This window comes from Orycteropus afer, unplaced genomic scaffold (assembly GCF_000298275.1).
Source record: "Orycteropus afer afer isolate SDZICR_OR568_19922 unplaced genomic scaffold, OryAfe1.0 scaffold00123, whole genome shotgun sequence".
NCBI lineage: Eukaryota > Metazoa > Chordata > Mammalia > Tubulidentata > Orycteropodidae > Orycteropus > Orycteropus afer.
In genome coordinates, this window is record NW_006921710.1 from 5,980,966 (window position 1) to 6,001,334 (window position 20,369).

Sequence of the window (20,369 nt, forward strand, 5' to 3'; positions counted from 1 at the left end):
AATGATTTTCAAAGGCATGAATCTCATCGTCACTGTTCTGCTTAGCCCTTCCAGTGACTGCTTCTTATGCTGAGAATAGATGCCCAGAGCCTTGGAATCGGTTGCCGGGTGGAAACCTACCCTGAGGGTCCACCTCTTTGGCAATTTTGAGGGCATCAGAGTTGGCCAGGTCAGAGTTGGCGGGCGACACAGCCAGGATGAGGCAGTTCTCTTTGGTGACGAACTGCATAAGCATGTCCCGGATCTGGAACTCGATGTCGGCAGGCTGGTCCCCCACTGGGACCTTGGTCATTCCGGGCAAGTCCACCAGGGTCAGGTTCAGCACTGGACAGGGCGGCGAGAAGGCGGGCTCAGGTGAGGGGCGTGGCCATGGGTGTGAGGGGTTAAGGAAGAAGACCCGGATTAGGGAGGATCCGATTGGGAGCCTGGTCATAGGTGGGCGGAGCGGGCTTGGCTAAAGCCGAGGCCCGTTGGAGGCGTGACCATAAGTGGGAGGAGTCGTGAAGGGTGGAGTTTGGGTAGGATGAAGCAGAGGAGGGGTCACTGTGGGGCGGAATTGGCAGGATCCGGGCACGCACATGCCGCCAGCAAAGGGGCGGGACCAAGAAAATTGTTCCGAGGGGCGGGGTTAAGCGAGTGCGCAGAGAATTTTGGGGCGGCGCCAGGTCTCTACCGTGCGGCGAATAGACGCGGAGGTTGATGGGCACTGGTGAGATGCCCTTGTTGGTTCCAGTGACCCGATCCGTCTCAGCCTCGATCTCCAAGCGCACCTCCTCGAAGTCGGTGAACTTTTTACCCTTGCAGTGCAGGAACTCAGCATATTCTGCCCCAAAAGCGGGTGAGGGAGTAGGCATTATAGCCCACATTCCCACCTAGGTTCCACTCCCCCATCGGAAATTGACACCGTAGCCCCCCAAACATAGTCTTCTCCTCCTCCCTCCCCCACAACGACACGTCCCCGTTATGTCTTTTCATCACTATCGTCCACCTGGGGCCCAAAACAGGAAGCCCCTGGCCAAGCAAGTGCAGTGGCCAGGCTGAATCTCACGACAGGGGTGTGACAAAGGGGGCAGGCTGGTGGTTGAGGATTCGTACCTGTGGTAGCATTGACCAGCTGCAGGACCAGGGGGCGGCGGGTGACAATGCCAGATCCTCGAGGCAGAAAGTCCCTGCAATGAGTTTGGGGTCAGAGAAAGGTCAAGGTCTGAGAGGATGCTGCTCTGTCCCAGGGGCACCTATCCAGCCACTGGGAACTCCAAAGCCCCCTAAAAATGCTGGCCCCATCCTTCACCCAAGGGCTTCAGGACACCCGGAGGAGGTGGCAGTCAAGAAAGCTGGAAAGAGCTCCCTGAGCTTTCCTGGGTGACAGAAATTACGCATCTGAGCTGCCAAGAGACAAGACCAACAACTTCCCAGATCTCTCTCAGACATGTCCTATGTTGGTTCTGAGCCAACAGGAAGTCTCTGCCTCAACCTGGCCACTGCCATTCAGCCCAAGAGAAACTGAGGCATGCCTAAATGTCCAGTAGCCAAAGAGGAAATGGAGCTGCACCTCCCCTTCCCTTCTGCTGCGAGGAAAGACAGCATTTCACTTCCTCCTCCCCAGGTCCCATCTGGCTGGAGCTGACTTGGGACAGGGGAAGGAGGAGGCAAAGAAAAGCATTCATGCTTCTGAAGTGCCTACTGAGTGCCAGGTGCTTTGTAGGCAATATCTCACAGGCTCCACATATAGCCCCATAAGGCAGGTGCTGTTATTATCTTTCCCTTTACAGATGAGGAAACCGAGGCTCAGAGACATTCAAGTTGCACAGCCAGTATCTGCCAGAGCAGGACCTGGGCCTAGGTCTGTTTGACTTTGCAGTGCAAGCTCCCTGCCCTTCAGCCCCCTTCTTGCCTCTGAAAGACTGGACTAAGGGGTCCCAAAGGCATTCCTTGCCCCCAGGCCTGACAGTCTATACGCAGACATCTGCTCATGCTGATGTCAGCCTCAGCCTTAGCCATGCTTTTGGCTGACTCTTTCGGGTGTGGGTTCTCTCTGTCCTGTCAGCTCTTCTCATCTCCCTCACCCTTGGCCCCACCCTGCTCATGACAAGCAGAAGGGTGGAGGCACCTCCAGGAATCAGGCTGGGGGAACCAGAAGTCATGGGATCTTCAGGTCACAGCCCAAGTGGCCCCAGAGATCCAGACAGCCACCTCATTCATGAGAAGACAGACAGAGGCCCAGGAGGGGAACGGACACACTCAGGCTCCCACTGAAGCTCGGGCAGAGCAGGGGCCAGAACCCAGGTTTCCTGCTGCTACCCTAGAGCCTGCCCCTGGCCTCACAAAGCTTCCTGCATCCCAGAGGCAAAGGATTCTGGAGACAAGAGAGTAGGCCCAAACTCCTAGGTTCAAGGCTTCCTCTGGAGACCTGGGGAGGCCTCTTCTGACCCGCATCCTCATCCTGCCCCATTTGGGGTGAGAGCAGAGTGTGTTGGGAGGAGTCATGAAGAATCCAGGCAGGAGCTGGGGGAGCCATTCTAAAGGAGAAGGAGGAGGATGTTAAATCCTTCATTCATTAATCTCTTGCATTTATTAATCATTTTTTAGGTGCCAGGTCCAAAACTCAAACCAAACCCACTGCCACTGAGTCAATTCCAATTCACAACAACCCCCGTAGGGTTTCCAAGGCTGTAAATCTTTACGGAAGCAGACTGCCTCATCTTTCTTCTGTGGAGTGGCTGGTGGGTTTGAACCACTGACCTTTTGGTTAACAGCCAAATGCCTTAACCACTATACCACAAGAGCTCTTTTAGGTGCCAGGTAGAATGATTAATTCCTGCAAGACTGAGTTTCAGGTGAGCAAGAATTGCATCTGTCTGTCCACCACAGTATCCTAGTGCCTAGGACAGAGCCTAGAACACAAGAGAAGCTCAGGAAATTGAATCCCCAAGTTGTCAAAACAGTTCTCTGACCCCTAATTACCCTTCAGGTCTGGAACTGAACTCATTCCCATGGCTTGAGCAAAACAATAGACAGGCATGTAGGGTGAACATTTACACCAGGTAGATACACTCCTTAGAGCAATGGGAGAACAGAAGGACAGTGTTTGCACAGGGAGACAGCTGGGGGAGGGCAGGGAGTACACGAGAGGGAAAGACACAAGGAAGAGGTAACTACGGGGAAGAAGTGGGAAGAGAGCTGTTACATTGTGGGGAATCACAGTCAGGGTCATGAAACAAAATGTGTATGAACTGCTGTGTGGAAAATGAATTTGCTCCGTAAACTTTCACCCAAGTCACAATAAAAATTTAAATTAAAAAAACCCCAAGAAAACAGTGCTCATTTTTCAGATGAAGAAACTAAGGTTCAGAGAGGTGTGGAGACTTGCCCAAGGTCACCTAACTAGGAATGTCAGAGCTGGCATTCAAACCTGAGTGTCTGTTGGACCCCAAAGCCTGAGGAACTTTCCATCAAACTATGCTGCCCCCTAAAACCAAGAAGCCAGTCTTGGATTTTTATATAATTCGATTACACTCCATCTAGGCATATTTGCAAGCAGTTGCTTGGTGCCAGGCCCTGTACTGGGCCCTGGGGATAGGAGATGAGTCAGACAGTTCCCTCTGTGGTGAGAAAGGCAGACAGTAAACAGAAAATGCAATGCAGTGTGACATGTGCTAGAATGGAGGTGTACCAGGCAGCACAAAGAAGGAGGTGACTAACTGGGAGATGGGGGAGTAGAGGGACTTCCTGCCTCTATGTCCTATCCTTTATTCACTGACTTCTTTGGGGAGGTGACCTCCTAGTTTTAGGTGGTCCCCTAGGACTATGGAAATAAGACATTTGGTCTCACAGTGACAGGGGTGGATATGGGGACCTAGGGACCACCCTTCTTCCCCACTGGCTCCTCACTTAGCAACACCATGGCAACTTCTGCTGCCATGGAAACCACAGGATGGGTGGGGAAAGATGTGACTCCCCACAGAGAGCACCCCCCCCCCACACACACACACACACAGACTGGGACCTTCCCGGGAGCTCCTTCCTGAGAGGCCTCCCCCTGCAGAGATGGGCTCACCCAGCCATGTGGACCCGAGGGGGTGGGGATGCACAGAGGGTGTGGGAGCCCAGGGTGGTAGGCGGTGGGTTATCAGGGGCCTGGACCACCCTGCCCCAAGTCACTGCCTCCCAGGGCTATTTAAAGGACAAGCAGCTTATGGGAAGCAGAGATTAGAGGGCAGGGCCACGTCTGGGGAAGAGCTCTTCAACAAGATCTCCCGTGTGAGGGAGGGGAAGGGGGTGTAGGGTGGGGACAGGCCCTGTCTTTGCCATGGCCCAGGTGCCCAGAGTCTGGCCCTCATGTGGCCAGCATCAGAATTCCTTGGGCAGCTTGTTAAAATGCACATTCCTCAGACATGCTGAGGTGGTTTCCGGGTGGAGGTGGGGGCAGTTAGGATAGGAAGGGCAGGATCTGGATTTTTAAACCCAATCCCCAGGTGATTTTCATGTTTCCTCTCTGGCAGCAAAGTGTTTAAGGCATTTGAATGCTAACAAGAAGGCTGGCAGTTCAAACCCACCAGGTGCTCTGTGGAAGGAAGATGAGGCAATCTATTTCTGTAAAGATTTACCACCTTAGAAACCTAATGGGGACCTAATGGGGGTCGTTATGAGTCAGAATCCACTTGATAGCAGTGGGTTTGGTGTTGGTTTTCAAGTCTAAGGATCATTGGCTTAGGGGTTAGGAGACAGGAGTCCTGGTCTTGGGTCCGAATCATGCCTCTGCCTAGCCCTAGCCCGGTGCCCTTGAGTAAGCTGCTTTTCCCTCTGGGCCTCAAAGTCCTCAGCTACAAACAGGACATTCTTTACAGCCACATGTGGCTGCAGGAGGAGGCATGGGGCCTTTTCATGGAAAGGGAGCTCTGGTAGCATAGTGCCTAAGGCATTTGACTGCTAACAAGAAGGCTGGTGGTTCAAACCCACTAGCCACTCCATGGAAGGAATATTGGGCAATCTACTTTTGTAGACGTACTGCCTCAGAAACCCAAGGAGGGGTTGCAATGAGTCGGAAATTACTTGATGGCAGTGAGTTTGATTTTTGTTTTTCATGGAAAGAGCTTAGCCCGTGCCCAGTACATAGTAGGTGCTCAGTAGCTCAAGAGTGCTGCCCAGCAATGTGACTCTTATTCTATAGGAGGACCACCACCCCACCCACCCCCAGCCCAAATGTCAGCAAGGGAATCAATCCTAAACCCCACAGACCCTTCCTCCTCACCTCCTCCAGACCGTGAATTTAATCTATGAAATGATAGGTGGAAATGATGGACATCAAGGAGACGTTTGCATCTCATTCCAGCATCATTGTCCAGAGGGTGGGACCGAGGCCCAGAGAAGGACAGGGAGCTATGAAGCCACACAGCAATGAGAGAGTTGGCTGAGATGGGACCAGGACCCTGAAGGCCTGCTTTTCAACTTCATACTTAGACAAGGAGGAGGACCTGCTGGTTCCCACATGTGGGCTGTGAGCCCCTGTACACTGTCATATCCCCATGCCCAGTACAGGTCCTGGAATGTACTAGGTGCCCAGGCAATACTCCTGGAAGAACCAGTCATGCTCAGCACCTCCACAGCTCCTTCCTCCCCTGGACACACTCCCCATAGCGCTCTATTAACCAGCCTCCTGGGCGCATCTCCAGCTAGGATGCAGTCGCTTAGACCTCCAGCCAGGGCCGCCCCCTGTACCTCCCACTCCAGCTCCTGGTTAGGCTGAGGGAGGACAGAACAGGTGCCCTGAGAGAAGTGTGCCAGGCCCATGAGCCACGGTGGCTGTGCGCTGCGCCCCAGGGTGGGCGGATGGATGGTAGCATGCCAGCTCTCACCACTCATTTTGGGCAGATGGTGGTTTCCCTGGGAGGCCTTGCCTTGCCATCTGCAGAGGCGCCTTCAAACCTGAAGCGCAGGGAGGGTGAAATAAACACTTCCTGGGACCTCAAAGCACCACACACCCTCACTGGAATTGGCACTGTCATCCCCCGAGGGATCTGGAGAAATAGTACCAATAAGGGGCTGACTGACCACTGCTACTCTAGGACCTGAAATCTGGGACCAAGCTCAGGGATGCTGATTACTGGGCCCTACTGAACGCAAGGGAGCTCTGTTAGCATAGTGCCTAAGGCACTTGACTACTAACCAGAAGGCTGGTGGTTCAAACCCACCAGCCACTCCTTGGAAGGAAGATGAAGCAATCTACTTCTGTAGTGATACTGCCTCAGAAACCCAAGGAGGGGTCGCTGTGAGTCGGGGCCAACTCGATGGCACATAACAACACAACAACAGCAACAATGAACGCAAAGAACTCCCAGAAAGTGGCATGCTTGGTCTGGTGTGTACCTGATGATGGTCATTCTTATAATGCCTCTGTTTCCTGGGCTCAGATGTTGGGCAGTCTCAACACTGAATCTCAGAACTATCACTTAGGAGCTGTGTGGCTACAGACAAATGACCATACCTCTCTGAACCTTGGTTTTCACAGCAGTAAAATGGTTGCCGTGAGGCTTATATAAGTGAATGCATGATTATAAATCATAAGGATAACTTGAGCTTGCTAAGAATATAGGCTGGGCCCTCACAACCAGGACACTGGGGGTGTAGCAGTGAAGAAGTTGGAACGTGGGTCTCCTGGAGGGTGGCTGGCAGGGTGTGGGTGGGCCGGGATATTTCCAGCCAAATATTGACCCTGGGGGTGGAAGGCAAGAGGGCTGGGTGGGCTCTGAGATGCCCCTGAAATGGAGACTGGGATGGGAGCAAGGATGAAGAGGTGGGCCAAGAAATACAGTTGGGAGGAGGTGAGACTGGCCCCAGGCAACAAGTCCCTCTCTGTTCCCACTGTCCCACAGGTCCTGGGTGTGCCCATCTCACACAGCTCATGAATTTCAAGCTGAGGTCTGAACACTTCAGGGCAGAGGTGACCTTGGTTTTCTTGGATGTTCTGATGATCCTGAGAGCAAGAGCTGTGCAGGTCCTGTTTACCACCATGTCCCCAGCACAGAGCCTGGCACACTCACTAAATAAATGCTTTAGAGATGAGCTCTTCCAGATTTGCCACTATCACCTTCATTGCATACCCTTAACTGAGGCAAAAAAAAAAAAAAAAAGAGGGGGGGGTGCAGTCTTGCCCAAAGTCATGATACAAGTTGGTGATGGGGTAGCTCTGGTGCCCAGGGTTCTGGATTCCAATCCAGAGATCTTCCCACAGCTACTTTATTAAAGGAAACCTATGATCTCCATTCCTTCCTCTCTCTCTTTCTTTCCCTCCTTCCTTCACGTCTTCCTTCTTTCGCTCTTTCTTTCCACCTTTCTTTAGTTCTCTCAAGTGGTGATTTTATATTTTCAAAATAGAAATAGATTTCCCTTTTGCCTCCCATTTTAAAAGCCATTTGTTCTCCATTTGAAAAAAGAACTTCAGAAAATGCATGCAATATTTTACAAATAAAAACCAGCCATCATCTCAACACCTGGGGACAACCATAGTGGTGGTGGTGGTGTTAGTTGCTGTTGAGTCAGTCCTCACTCATGGAGACCCATGTCGGCAGAGTACAACTGCTCCGTAGAGTTTTCAAGGCTGTGACCTTCCGGAGGCAGACTGCCAGCCCTGTTTCTCGAGACATTTCTGGGTAGTTTCGAATCCCCAACCTTCTGGCCAGTAGTTGAGCACTTAACCATTTGCACCCCCTAACTACAGTATACATTTCGTTATTACTATTAATAATAACACTGATGGAGTGTTGACTGTTTGCCAGGGACTCCGCCAGGGACTTTAAATCTGCATGATCATGAGATATATTCTGGGTGACGGAAATGTTCTAAAATTAGATTGTGATGATGGTTGCACAGCCCTAAATTTACTAAAAATCATTGAACTGTACACTTACAACGGATGGGTTTATGGCATGTAAATTGTACCTCAATAAAGTTGTTTTTAAAATCTGCATCATCTCAGTTACCTTCACAACAGCTGTAGGAGATCAGTGCTATCAGGTTCCCCATCTTACAGGGAAAGAAACTGAGGTTCAGAGAGACAAAGTCACGTGCCTACACGTGCACTGGGATCCTACCCAGACTTTGGTAGCTGCTAGCCATTTTCCAAACCATGCAATATGGAAGTACCTCTGGATCTATTTCTTATCACAAGCAGCTTGATGCTAAGGAACCCCAGCTCTACCACCAACTTATTTCCCTGCTCTGAGCCTGTTTCCCCATCAAAGAGACAGGGCATAGTCCAGCAGCTCTCTCCTAGAGCTGCTGAGGGGATCTGCTGAGCTGCCAGCTGCAGAAGGGCCTGGCCCAGCACTAACAGAGTATGTCTAGTGGTGACACCTGGTCACTGAGCACCTGCCACGTGCTAGGTGCTTGGAATGTCCTACCACCTTGTGTTTTCTTCAATTCAGGAGTCAGTTAGAGGTGGGCATGCGTCTGCCTGCATTTTTTCTCCCTGTCTCTGGCAGTGTCTTCCCCCTGTGCTAAGAGCAGATGCATCTGAGCTGGAATGATAAAAAGATAATGTGGTAATAAACAGACAAAAGATGGCCATGGTTGGAGCTGCTGTCTGTCGGGAGCTCCCATCCCAACGTATCCAGGCTTTTTCTTTCTCTACAACCCTTTATCCTGGGAGAGAACTGAGCCCTAGCTAGCCCACACTTAAGTTGAGTCATGGGAGGAGAGCGTGGTCAGAGAAGGCAACCTGGAGGAGGTGTTGGCTGATGTGAGACTTGGAGGATAAAGAAGTGAAGGAGGAAGATAAGGGCGGGGTGAAGAGCTTTCCAGGCAGAGAACAGTACATGCAACAGCACCCCAGAATGAGAGAGAAGGCATGGCCCATTTTTTCCATGAACTGCAAGATAGTTAGCCTGGTTGAAGGTAGAGCAACAGGGAGTAGTTGGAGGGAAGCAGGCTTGGATCATGCATGCCTCAGGAGCCCAGCTTGGAGTTGGGGTTCTGTTTTGAGGGCAGGGGAGCCAAGGAGGGCTTCAGGTGAAGGAGGTGAGAGATTGGGAGGCTAGAGCAGATAGCCTGTTGCTGGTGATAGAAACCCAGGTATTTTCATGTGCTGATCTTGTACACCACTGGGCAAAGAAAGGACGGGGAGTCAAGAGAGAAGGCTGCCCCAGTTGCTAAGCGGAAGGTGGAGGCAGCAGAGGCGGAGACAGGCAGGGAGACTGGGGGCAGAATCTTCAGGGCTTGAGGACTGAATTGGGTGGAGGCTGATCCCAGGGCCTCTACCCAGGGCACTGGGAAGGCACCATTTAGGAGATTGTCTTGAATACCTTCCAAGCCCAATACTCCACATTTCCCTGTTGCTTGTAGCAATTCCAAGTTTCTAGAGCTGCCTTCTCCAAATGGTTCTTTTCCCTACAGCCAGATTTCAACCACGAAGGGGTGGGAGTGTCAGAGAGATGGAGCAGGGAGAAGAGAGGAGGAGAAATTGGGTGGGTGGGTGTGCACGTGCACATGGGCTAGGGGCGAAGAGGGTCGACAAGACACATGAAAAGACCTGGCCTGGAGGCAGGAGGCCTGGTGCCTGTTCCTGGCCTGCCTCTAATTCAATCACTACGTAACATAAGGCAGGTCCTTTACCCCCTCTGTGCCATTTCTGCATGCTAATACCACAGATGATTGTCTCTGCTCCTCTGTTAACAGGCTGTTGGTTCCAAAAAGACAAGGATCAGTACTGTCCTTAGACCTGGAGAACTGGTCTCACATTTCATTATTTATTTTTAATTTTTATTGTGATTTGGGTGAAAGCTTACAGAGCAAATTCATTTTCCATACAAGCTGCTCATACACATTTTGTTTCATGACATTGACTGCATTTTCCCACAATGTAACAGCTCTCTTCCCACTTCCTCCCTATAGTTACCTCTTCCCTGAGTCCTTTCCTATGTGTTCCTGCCCCCTGAGCTATCTCCCTGTGTAAACACTGCCTTCTTTTTTTTTTTGTTTGTTTGTTTTTTTAATTTTATTTTGATTTGGGTGAAGATTTACAGAGTAAATTCACTTTTCATACAGCAGTTCACATACACTTTGTCTCATGTCATTGACCAAAATTTACAATACAACAGCTCCCCTCCCACTTCCTCCCCATAGTTACCTCTTCCCAATGTCCATCCCTCCATACTCTTCTGCGCCCTGAGCTGTCTCCCTGTGCATAAGCAGCCCTTCCTTCTCCCATGATTGTTCTCTCCAGGGTGTGTAAACACTGCCTTCTGATCTCCCATGATTGATTGTTCTACGGAATGTATCTACCTGGTGTAAATGTTCACCCTAAATGCTTGAGTATTGTTTGGCTGTAAACCACAGGGAGTGAGTTCAATTCCAGACCTGAATGGTAACTAGGAGCCGTCTTGGAGGTCTCACCAGGTTCCATCTCACCAGGCTCTATTGGAGGTCTCACCAGGCTCTATCAGACTGGTAAGCTGGTCCCACATTTTAGGGGCTCCTCTCTGGCCATTCTCCAGCCTTATGCTCTGCATGGGGCGAGAGGTCCCCAGGGGCAAAGGGAAGATGCCCAGCTGGAGACAGAACATGCCTCTTAGACCACACTTAGCTGCCCTAGAACTCCCCCTCAAGCAGTTCCCACAATGTAAAAAAGTGGGACTCCAGGCTCATCTCTGCAGTGTGCTGTCCAACGGGCTGACCTTACTGCTGGGGGCTGGAGGGTGGGGAATAGCCCTAGGCTTGAAAGGATCTTTGCTGGGGGTGTAGATGAAGCTGCATGTTAGGACTGGGTGTCTACATGGGAGCACAGGAGGCCCTGCCCCTTGGGGTATGGGATGGAGTGCAAAGAGAGGGGCAGCCTGGGAAGAGGGTCCACCTGTCTCCATGTCTCCACGTCCCATTGTGGAATGTGGAGGAGTTTGAATTCTAAATTTAAACTCAGCCTACCAAGTTGTTATGAAAGTGTGTTTGTCAAGGTAGGAGGGCAGAATGTATTGTCTTTACAATTCCTTAGCTGGATTTATAAATGTAATATTGAGACCCATAGCACGTGGGCCTCTCTTTTGGCTCTCGCTCATCGCCTAATAACACTGTGCCCATAACGGGCTTCCTCCACCCTTACCCTGCCCAGCGCCTCTCTGGGCACCCCCCCTCCGCCACCCCTGCATCAGGGTTTTGACCCTCTGACCCTAGCCAAGGCCCAGGAAACTTGACTCTTCTGGCACCGGGATCAGATGCTGTCTGCTGGGGTAACCTTTCATTCCAGGTTCTTTTGGGCCACTGGTTGGAGTGGGGTGGGGGTGGGGCTGACGGCAGGGAATTGGGGTGTGCACATTTCCATAGTGGGCTCCAAAGACAGCGTGCACTTAGCATGTGGCAGGTGCATGTTCTAAGCATGTAGAGGCCGAAGCAGAGTGTGGCTGTCCTGCAGCAACACAAGCTCTCGAGAGGGGTGTGAAGAGGGGCTTCTAATGGGGCCACCTCCTCCACCACCTTCCCAGCCCCACTCCTGGCCTCAGCTCCTCACCGAGGGCCCCAGCCATATCCCCCTCCTACTGAGCTCCCTCTCACCTCCACCTGGCCCTTTGGTCAAGAGAAGGCACTCCAGATGGAGTGCTTTTTCCCACACCTTGCCTGACCAATTCCTTTTCTTGCTCAGGTCCAGGCTTAAATGCCACCTCTTCAAGGGGCCTTCTCTGACCTCCAAAGACTCCCCTCCTCTTATTTTTCTTTTCTTTTGTTGTTCCTGAGAATATACACAGCAAAACAGACACCAATTCAAGGGTTTCTATGTGTACAATTCAGGGACATTGAGTACATACTTCCAGTTGGGCAACCATTCTCCCCCTCCTTTTCTGAGTTGTTCTTCCCCCATTAACATAAACTCACTGCCCCCTAAGGTTCCTATCTAATCTTTTGAGTTCCTGTTGTCACTTTGATCCCATATAGACCATTCTTATAAGAGCATAACATTCCAGGCAGACGTTTTTTACTAGTTGAGCTAAACTATTGTTTGGTTTTAAGAAGACTTCAGGGAATATTTTTGGTTTAAGGTTTAAAGATCATCTCAGCACAATAGTTTCAAGGGTTCATCTGGCCCTCTTGGCTCCAGAAAGTCTGGAGTCAATGAGAATTTGAAATTTTGTTCTGCATTTCCCCCCTTTTGATCAGGATTCTTCTATAGAATCTTTGATCAAAATGTTCACTAATGGTAGTTGGGCACCATCCAGTTCTTTTGTCTCCTCTTTTCAATATTAGGCTCCTTGCACACTTCTTCCAAATCTACAACAAATGAACTCTTTGGTGACTTACTGTCTATCTGCTCTGGCCAGGTGGGAGTCTCCTGGGGGCAGGGTTGTGTGTCTTGTTTGCTGCTGTAACTCCAGGTCTTGGCACATAGTAAGTGCTAAATAAATGTCAGATCCCTCCTCCCCCTCCAGGCCAGTGACACTTTGCTTAGGATGTCTCAATTATCCCCTAATTCTCTTGGGCCTCAGTCTCCAAATCTGGCAAATGGGACAACTAAGAAGTATCCCAACCAAAGGAGTCAGTCAAAGAGACAGAGATTAATAGCAGGGAGTGAGCTGTCTCCCATGTCAGGTCGGGTCTGACAAAGAGAAGAGTTCTTAGAAGCTGGAGATCAGCACCAAACCCTTGCTGGGATTAGAACGAGAAAGAAAGGGAAAGGGGATTGATGGGAGGTTGAGACCCTGCGCTGGAGGGTAGGCAGTCACTGGGGAAATTCAAAACCCTGCCAGCCAGGCTGCACCTTGGGCTATGAGCAGAGGCTCACTCACCACATTCTGTGCCACAACCTGGATGGAGAAGATCCCCCATCCCCACACCAGCCCACCTTCCTGCCTGCACCACCCCAAAGGGCTTGCCCGACTGTGCCCAGGCAGGAATAGAACTGGCACGTCCTTCTGCCAGGCTTTTACCCTGAGTGCCTCACTGGCGTGATCTCAACGCCCACCACAATCCCAGGAGGAAGGTTCTATTATTATTCCCATTTTACAGATGAAGACATAGTGACTGAGCAGGATTTAAGAACTATGCCCAAGGTCACTCAGCTTGTAAGTAACAGAGCTGGGCTTCAAACCCAGATCCAATTCCAGAGCCCAAGCTCTTGGCCTCTCTGCCACATTCTCACTGACCTTGGCCTCCACCCAGGGACCAGGAGGGCAGGGAGGGTGGGTACTTCCCATTTGTCAGCCCGAATAGGCACCAGAGCAAGTGAGGTCAGGGGAGCTGGAGCCTGGAAGCCTGTCCTAAGACATTCACTCCTCTTCTTGTGTTGGGGGGGGGGGCATGCAACCAAGGGTGAGGCCCCTTTGGCCTGGGGCACCAAGGATCTGTTCATGAAATGTGGGTTCTGGGGCCCAAGCACTTGGCTGTTTATACATGCTCCCAAAATGACCTCATCTACTCTTATGGATCTAAATCCTATCTATATACCAGGGATTTCCAAATTTCTATATCCAGCCCTGATCTCTCAATTTATATCACCAAAGTGCCTACCTGACATCTTCACTTAGGAATCCAACAGGCATCTCATCTCTACACATTCAAAAGCAAACTCCTATTCTTACTTTCCCCTCAAACTTACTTCCCTGTCTCTGTTAACAGCACCTCCATCTACCTGTCCGCTCCATCACAGATCCTGAAGTCATCCTTGATTCCTCCCTCCTTCACCCTCCATATTCTGTTTACCAGCAAGTCCTGTTGGTCCGTCCTCCAAAATATATCCTCCACCCCTTCTCCTCCTCTCCACTGCTTAAGCCCTGGTCTGGGTCTCTGTCACCTTTTGCCCCCGAAGCAGCCTCCTCACCAAGCTCCTGCCTCTTCTCTTGCCCTCCCCTGAAAGTCACATACTTGCTAGAATCAGCTTAAGTCACTAGCTAAAAGCTTCCTAAAAGCTTCCGGCAGTAAGGCAAATAAGCCCAGATTCCTCATCATGGTCCATGAGGCCTTGAGGATCTAGCCCCTGCCTACCTCAGGGATCCGTCTCTCCTTTTCACACCAAACACCAGCCATAGTGGGTCTTTTCTATTCTTCAAACACATTCAATTCTTTCCTGCCCTAGGACCTTTGCATTTGCTGTTCTCTCAGCCTGGCCACTTAGCTAGTCACATAGATTCTTATCTCACCTTGGATGCCATCTCCTCTAAAGACCTTCTCTGATGTCCCTGTGGAAAGCACCCCTTCTCCCTCCTCCCACACTGACCACATTCTCCAGTTGTCTTTTTACCATACAACTGCTGAGGTGTACTATTTCTGAGTCTTCCCTTCTGGAACTTAGAGGCCTTTTCTTTTCCACCCTAGAATCTCTAGTGCTGAGACCCTGTGGACGCTCCATGAGTATTTATTTACTGAATGACTGAAGGACTCAACCTCAGTTGTCCCCTCTATGAAGGGGGATGAGGAAGTAGCACAGGTCCTGGACAGCTGCTGGGCTATCTGCATTGCAGAGCTGACTGCAGGGTCCTCCTGGGTGCCTGGCGTGGAGCAGCCTCTACTTCCTCCTATACATTTTCCACTTCCTCCCCTTGGGGGGTTGGCTCTCAGGATGCCCCAGGAGGCAGAGCCACTGTTACTATGCTCAACAGCCTGGCCCTGGGGACCCAGCCCTAGGTGGAGAGGTCAGGAGCCCATGAGAGAGCAGGCAGGGATAGAGCCTCAGTTTCCCTGCCTGTGTCCCAGCCCTGGCCTGCTCCCCAGCTCTCATAAGGATCAAATAATGCTTTCCTGTCCACTCCTTGCCTTGGGCCAGGGTAAAGGGCATTGGGGGTATGGAGGAAGGCAGCCAGAGTCTACGCTTCTTGGAGTAAAGCTCACAACTCCTGTGGCTGCAGCTGGCCTGCCCAGCCCTGCTATCTGCTTACTGGCCTCTCTTCCGCTGCACAGTGAACTCCAAGGGGGCAGAGGCCAGGTCTATCCTGATACCTATAGGCTTCCAAGCCTAGCTGACTACCAACACCTCCCTCTCACATGGCTGCTGAAGGACTTTTACACTCATTGGAACATCCTCTCAGGAAGGCAGGACAGCAGCTGTCAAATGTCCCAAAGCTGAGGCCACACACCTGCATGTCCCTGGTGCCCAGTGCCAAGTGCAGGGGCAAGATTAGGAACCTGGGCTTTGGAGTCTAACAAATACTGCCCTTCCTGGCGGTGTGACCTTGACCAAGGCATCTAACCTCCAGAGTCTCAGTTTCTTATTCTGTAAGGTAGGTTTCATGGTACCTGTCTCCTGGGGCTAATGTGAGGCCACACCTGTAAAGAGTTCAGCATGGCATGGAGCACATGAGAAGGGCTCACCTAATGGGAGCTGAGGGTGTCAGTTGCTCTCCTCTGTGTGCCCTATGCAGAGCACACAGCCTGGCACTGAGCAGCCATTCAGCCAGTGTTCAGTAGACACATAAATGAATGCATGAACATAAATGGCAGGAATACGGTATGAACACTGTGAAGTATGAACACCGTGAAGTACGAACACTGTGAAGTATGAACACCGTATTCCTGTCATTTATGATCTGCTAGATGTCTGTAAGGGACATTAGAAACATCAAGGCCTCTGGCCTTTGCTGTCTGCAGGGTCCCCCCCACACAAACCCTGTCCTGGGCTGTGGACCTTCGGGGAAGGGGCTCATCTGTGTGCCTCTTGTCTGTGTCCCTGCAGTTCTGAGGTCACGTGCACAGGAGAGGGTTCTGCAGAGCATGTCCCCCGGAGACAGACAGCCTCCTCCTCTGCTGACCAGATGGGCCCGGCCGCCCCCGCAGCGCCTTTCCTACAGCCCACAGATACATGACTCCAGTTGAGTTTTCTCCCTCTCACCCTGAGGGCTGGCCCTGGGCTCCCCCAGATTATTTGGTGGTAAAAATGACCATTAAGACCAAATGCCCATATTACAGATGGGGAAATTGAGGCTCAGAGAGGGCAAGGGACTTGCTGGAGGTTTCACAGCAGAATCTCGTTGGGATCCAGAAGTCACCCCTTAGAACTGCTGTCTCTCTGGGGGAAGGAGCCCCTGTCTCCCTGCCCCCAGCCCAAGCTTGCCTTGAAGGTCGTTGGAAGCAAGCTAGGACTTCGAAAGAAGGCAAGGGAGGGGAACAGAGGGCAGGAGGGCAGTGTCAACTCGCCTAAGGTCTGCTCAGCCTCCCCTTCGGCCTCCAGCAACTGAGAGTGAGCCATCCTCCCTCTCTACTAGTCCGCAGCAGAAAAGCCATCCATTCCTCCCCTTTCCTGGGGGAGCCTGGGGGTGGACGGTCACAACTCTACTTGCCCTCAACCCAGGACCCTTTGTCTTTATGGTTGCACCCCCCCCCACTCCACGACACCTGGCCCTCCCATCGCCTTGTGGGATCAGAGGCGGGAGGGGGATTAGGCTCTGCAAATGGCTCCCCCCCTCGCCCCATCCCCCCTCCCTGTCTTAGTCATCTCCGCCCTCCGCTTCCTTCTCCCTCCATCGCAGTCCCTCTGCCAGGCCAAGGGGAGACCGACATTGACACCCAGGAGCGGCGGCGGAGCCAGGGGCTGGCTGCTTAGAAAAGGATCAGAAGCGGGTTTTCTCTCCCCTACCCCTCCATCCTTTCCTTCCTCAGCCTGCAGCCCGCGCCTCCCCCTCTGTCGCGCTGCCGCGCACGGATGGCGACTGGGAGCTGCAGAGGTGTGTGTGTGAGAAAGGGGGGAGACTGTGCTTGGCCCCCAGTGCCCACGGGCCTATGTCCTCTTCGGTGGGGGGAGGGCTTGCCAATGCCCACGTATTCCGGTGGAGGAAGGCGGTTGTCCTCCATAGAGCCTGGGTTGGGAGACACTGCCCTGAGGTGCTGCCCTCTCCAAGGGACTCTTGTAGCCGAAGGGGGGCGCTGAGTAACGCGCGGCCCCTGAGTGCCCATGGTGGGGGAGACAGCTCTTTGCCAGGGTCTCCTCAGAGCGCTGTCTTCCCTAAAGAATGGGCGGAGGAGGGGGGCGTGATACAGTGGCCGGTAGCTTGACAACATTTGCAGACGAGCTGGGGGCGCTGCCGCCCCCAAGGGGCTCCAGAGGTGGCGGGGGGAAGGGCTGCTTCCTTCTGACTGGGAATGGGGGGCGCGCCGTCCGTGGGTGCAGGGCCCGGGACTACGAGATCGCGGCGCCGTCGGGACCGGGGGCTAGGATCCAGGGTGCCCGGGGGACGAGGATCTGCGCTCCGGGACGCGCCGCTCTTACCTGCCTACGAAATTCTCGAGCACCGAGCTCTTGCCAGCGCTTTGGCCGCCCACCACGGCGATCTGAGGCAGGTCGAGGTCTGCGTTCTGGCCGATGGCAGAGAAAGCGTCCTGCAGTCGATTGACCAGCGGAATAAGGTCCTCCATGCCGCGGTTGCCCATGGCTGCGGCGGGCCCCGCAGGCTGCGATTCGGCAGCCTCCCCTGCTCCAGACTTCGGCTCCCGCTTCGCCGCTGCAACCTCGCGCCCCGACTGCCTGCACCGCGGGCCCCCCGCCCCTCGGGGATGCGAGCGTCGCGTCGCCTCTAGTCGCCGCCAGAGGGCGCACGCAACCCTGCTGACCGGCCGCTGTGCGCAGGCACCGCCCGAGGCACCATGGGGGCTGTAGTCTTCTCCTTCTGCGGTTTTTAGGGAGCTTTAGCGGAGTCCGGGGAGCGTGGGTGGTGCTCCCAGAATCTCATTTCTGGGAATGGGAGGGATCTCACCTTTAGTACCAGGCCCCTTGGCCTTCTTGGTTGCCTCACTCCATCTTACATATGTGGAAACTGAGGTCTGGAGAGAAAATAGGCCTCCTCCAAGGTCAGTCTCCTGACCTGGAGCTTCACCCAGCTTCCCTGCTTCTAGAAGCTCTAGATTCTGACACCTACTTGTCTCTGAAATGTCCCTTCTTACCTCTGGACTCAGTTTCCCTGTTTTCAGAATGAGAAAAAATGGGACATTAATTTAACAAATAATTTAGTCAGTACTAACTATGAGCCAAGTCGTGTTCTAGGCTCTGGGAATTCAGCAGTGAACGAGATAGACAAGGCTTTTACCGCCCAGAAATCTGACACTGAGGTGATAGAAATAGACAGTGAAAGAAAAAACAGATAAATGAGGCAGTAAAAGAGAAAATAACATAGTAAGAAGGATGGAGGAAATGAACAGGAGATGTAAGGGGAGATGGATGTGAAAAGTCCACTTTAACCCGAAGGGAGTTAAGAGGGCTTCTCTGAGGAGAAGACATTTGAGATGAAACCAAATGATGAGAAGGATCCAGCCACCAGTAGGGGGAAGAGCATGCCAGGCAGAGGGAACAGGAAGTACAATGGCCCTAAGCTTGGAAAACCTACTTGGAAGAATTGGGAGTCCTTGTCCTAGAAGGTGGGAGCTCTGGTGGCGTAGTGCCTGAGGTATTTGACTGCTAACCAGCAATCTACTTCTGTAGTGATATGCCTCAGAAACTCAAGGAGGGGTCGCTGTGAGTCGGAGGTGACTCAACAGGCAGTGAGGTGTTTTTTTTCTAGAAGGTGGCAATGTTTGCCCCAACCTATCAGAAGGTGGAAGGAAAAACACTGAGATTCAAATCCAGGACGACTCCAACGCCACCCTGCTTATCCCTCTCACACAGCCATCTACCGCTGCATATGGGGCTCCCCACAAGGAGGATGGGAAAGGGAAGTGTGAAAATGGTGTGGTGGGGGAGACGTCAGACTTTGTCTTCTAACTTCACTGGGAGAATAAGAATCAAGATCAACAGCCCAAAACTAATTCCTACGAGGCAGAGTCAAACATGCCTCCACCCTCCAACCTTTTTACCAGTTCTGCCACACCAGCCACCCCTCCCACGGCACTCTCTGAATCTCATGCTGAGTTCAATGATTCATTGCAGTGGCCACATAGAACTCACAGAAAACACTCACGATTATGGGGCTTATTAAGGAAGTAATAGGTTAAATTCAGGATGGAAAACAATTCAGGATACAGTTCTTTGATGAAGACTGAGTCCTCTCAGCCATACCTGTAGGGAGGCCTCTCTCTGGTTCTCAGCACCTTGGTCCAGACTCTCCCTTGCTCAAGCGAGTGTTACAAAGCTCTTTTAGCTCTGCCAGTAAGTGACCCAGAGGCACCCCACTCCACCAGTAAACCTTAGGCCAAAGCCTCTCAGCTCTTCCACTCTGTTGGTCAGGTAAGCCTTGGTCTGGCAAGTGGCTGGGAAGCTCACTGGGCCTTCTCCTGGTTCTGCTGCTCTGCTGCTGCCATTTCTCTGCTCCTGCTTGTCATGTCTTGTCTCTGGCATTACAGCGCTCTCTCTCTCTCTCTCTGTCTCTGTCTCTCTCTCTCTCTCTCTCTCTCTCTCTCTCTCTCGTCTAGAAGGTGCTCAGGTAGAGATCCTGGGTCCAAAGGACGTTCCCAGCTCTTCTTTTTTGGTGGTAGTGAGACATCACACCCCCACCCCTACCCCACCCCCGTGCTGTGGGACTGGCTCTCTTTTAAGCCTAGTGTGAAGGCAAAACTGACCTTCATTAGGGTTCCAAGCACCTTATTTGCATAGTCCCACCCACTTATTTAGTGGTAGTTACGAAGACTGGCTAGAAGGGCCAAAATCAAGTAATTCACTGCACATAGGAGGCCAGCCTACTCTGTGCTGTTGAGGTTCAGTGAGTCACCTCCCAGTCCTGTGAATGGAATTGAGGAACACTGCTAGGAGAGGGGTGGTCTGTAAACTGGAGTCATCCACTCATTTATTAATGCATATTTATTGAGCACCTATTATATGCCAAAGGAGCTCTGGTGGTAGAGTGGCTAAGGCATTTGGCTGCTAACCAGAAAGATCAGCAGTTCAAATCCACCAACCCCTCCGCAGAAGGAAGATGGGGCAATCTAATTCCATAAAGATTTCCCATCTCGGAAACCCAATGGGGCTCTTTAAGAGTCTGAATCGAAGTGTTTTTAAAAATTATTTTATGCACTGAGGGTTTTTTTGTTTTTAATTATTATTATATGCCAAGCACTATACTAGGCCCCAGTGAGCAAAATATATAAAATCCTTCCCCACATGTGGCTTATAGTCTAGTGGAAAAAAAGGGATAATATGCAAATAAACCAATAAATATGAGTATGTCAGATGATGATGGATGTTAAGTAGAGCAAGACAACAGGGTCAGGGGCTGGGGAAGGTTGGATGAAAACACAGTGTTGCTGTTTTGTATAGGGTGGTCAGGGACGGACTCTCTGGTAAGATGAAATCTGAGCAGAGACATGAAGGAAGTGAGGGAGTGAGCCATGTAGACATCTGGACAGAGGACAACAAGCAGACCACCCCTGATATGCTAGTGGAGGAGGTTAGCAGCTTGGCCTAGGCCTTAGACAAGCTGTGTGATACAGGTTCTAAGTATCTGAGCCTCAGTTCTCTAATCTAGAAAATGGGAACA

At 51.8% G+C, this 20,369-nt stretch overlaps 1 protein-coding gene across 1 annotated transcript in view; it reads right to left on the reverse strand.

Annotated features, from left to right (window-relative positions):
- The window catches only part of DNM1 (dynamin 1), a 47,661-nt gene extending 30,324 nt beyond the window's left edge, over positions 1-17,337 (reverse strand). Inside the window, exons 1-4 of the mRNA XM_007944275.1 lie at positions 17,177-17,337; positions 1,096-1,169; positions 674-823; positions 121-324 (exon numbers count right to left, since the gene is read on the reverse strand). Coding sequence (XP_007942466.1) covers positions 121-324; positions 674-823; positions 1,096-1,169; positions 17,177-17,337 — 589 coding nt within the window. The remainder of the gene's footprint in view (positions 1-120; positions 325-673; positions 824-1,095; positions 1,170-17,176) is intronic.
- Between the last annotated feature and the right edge of the window lie 3,032 nt (positions 17,338-20,369).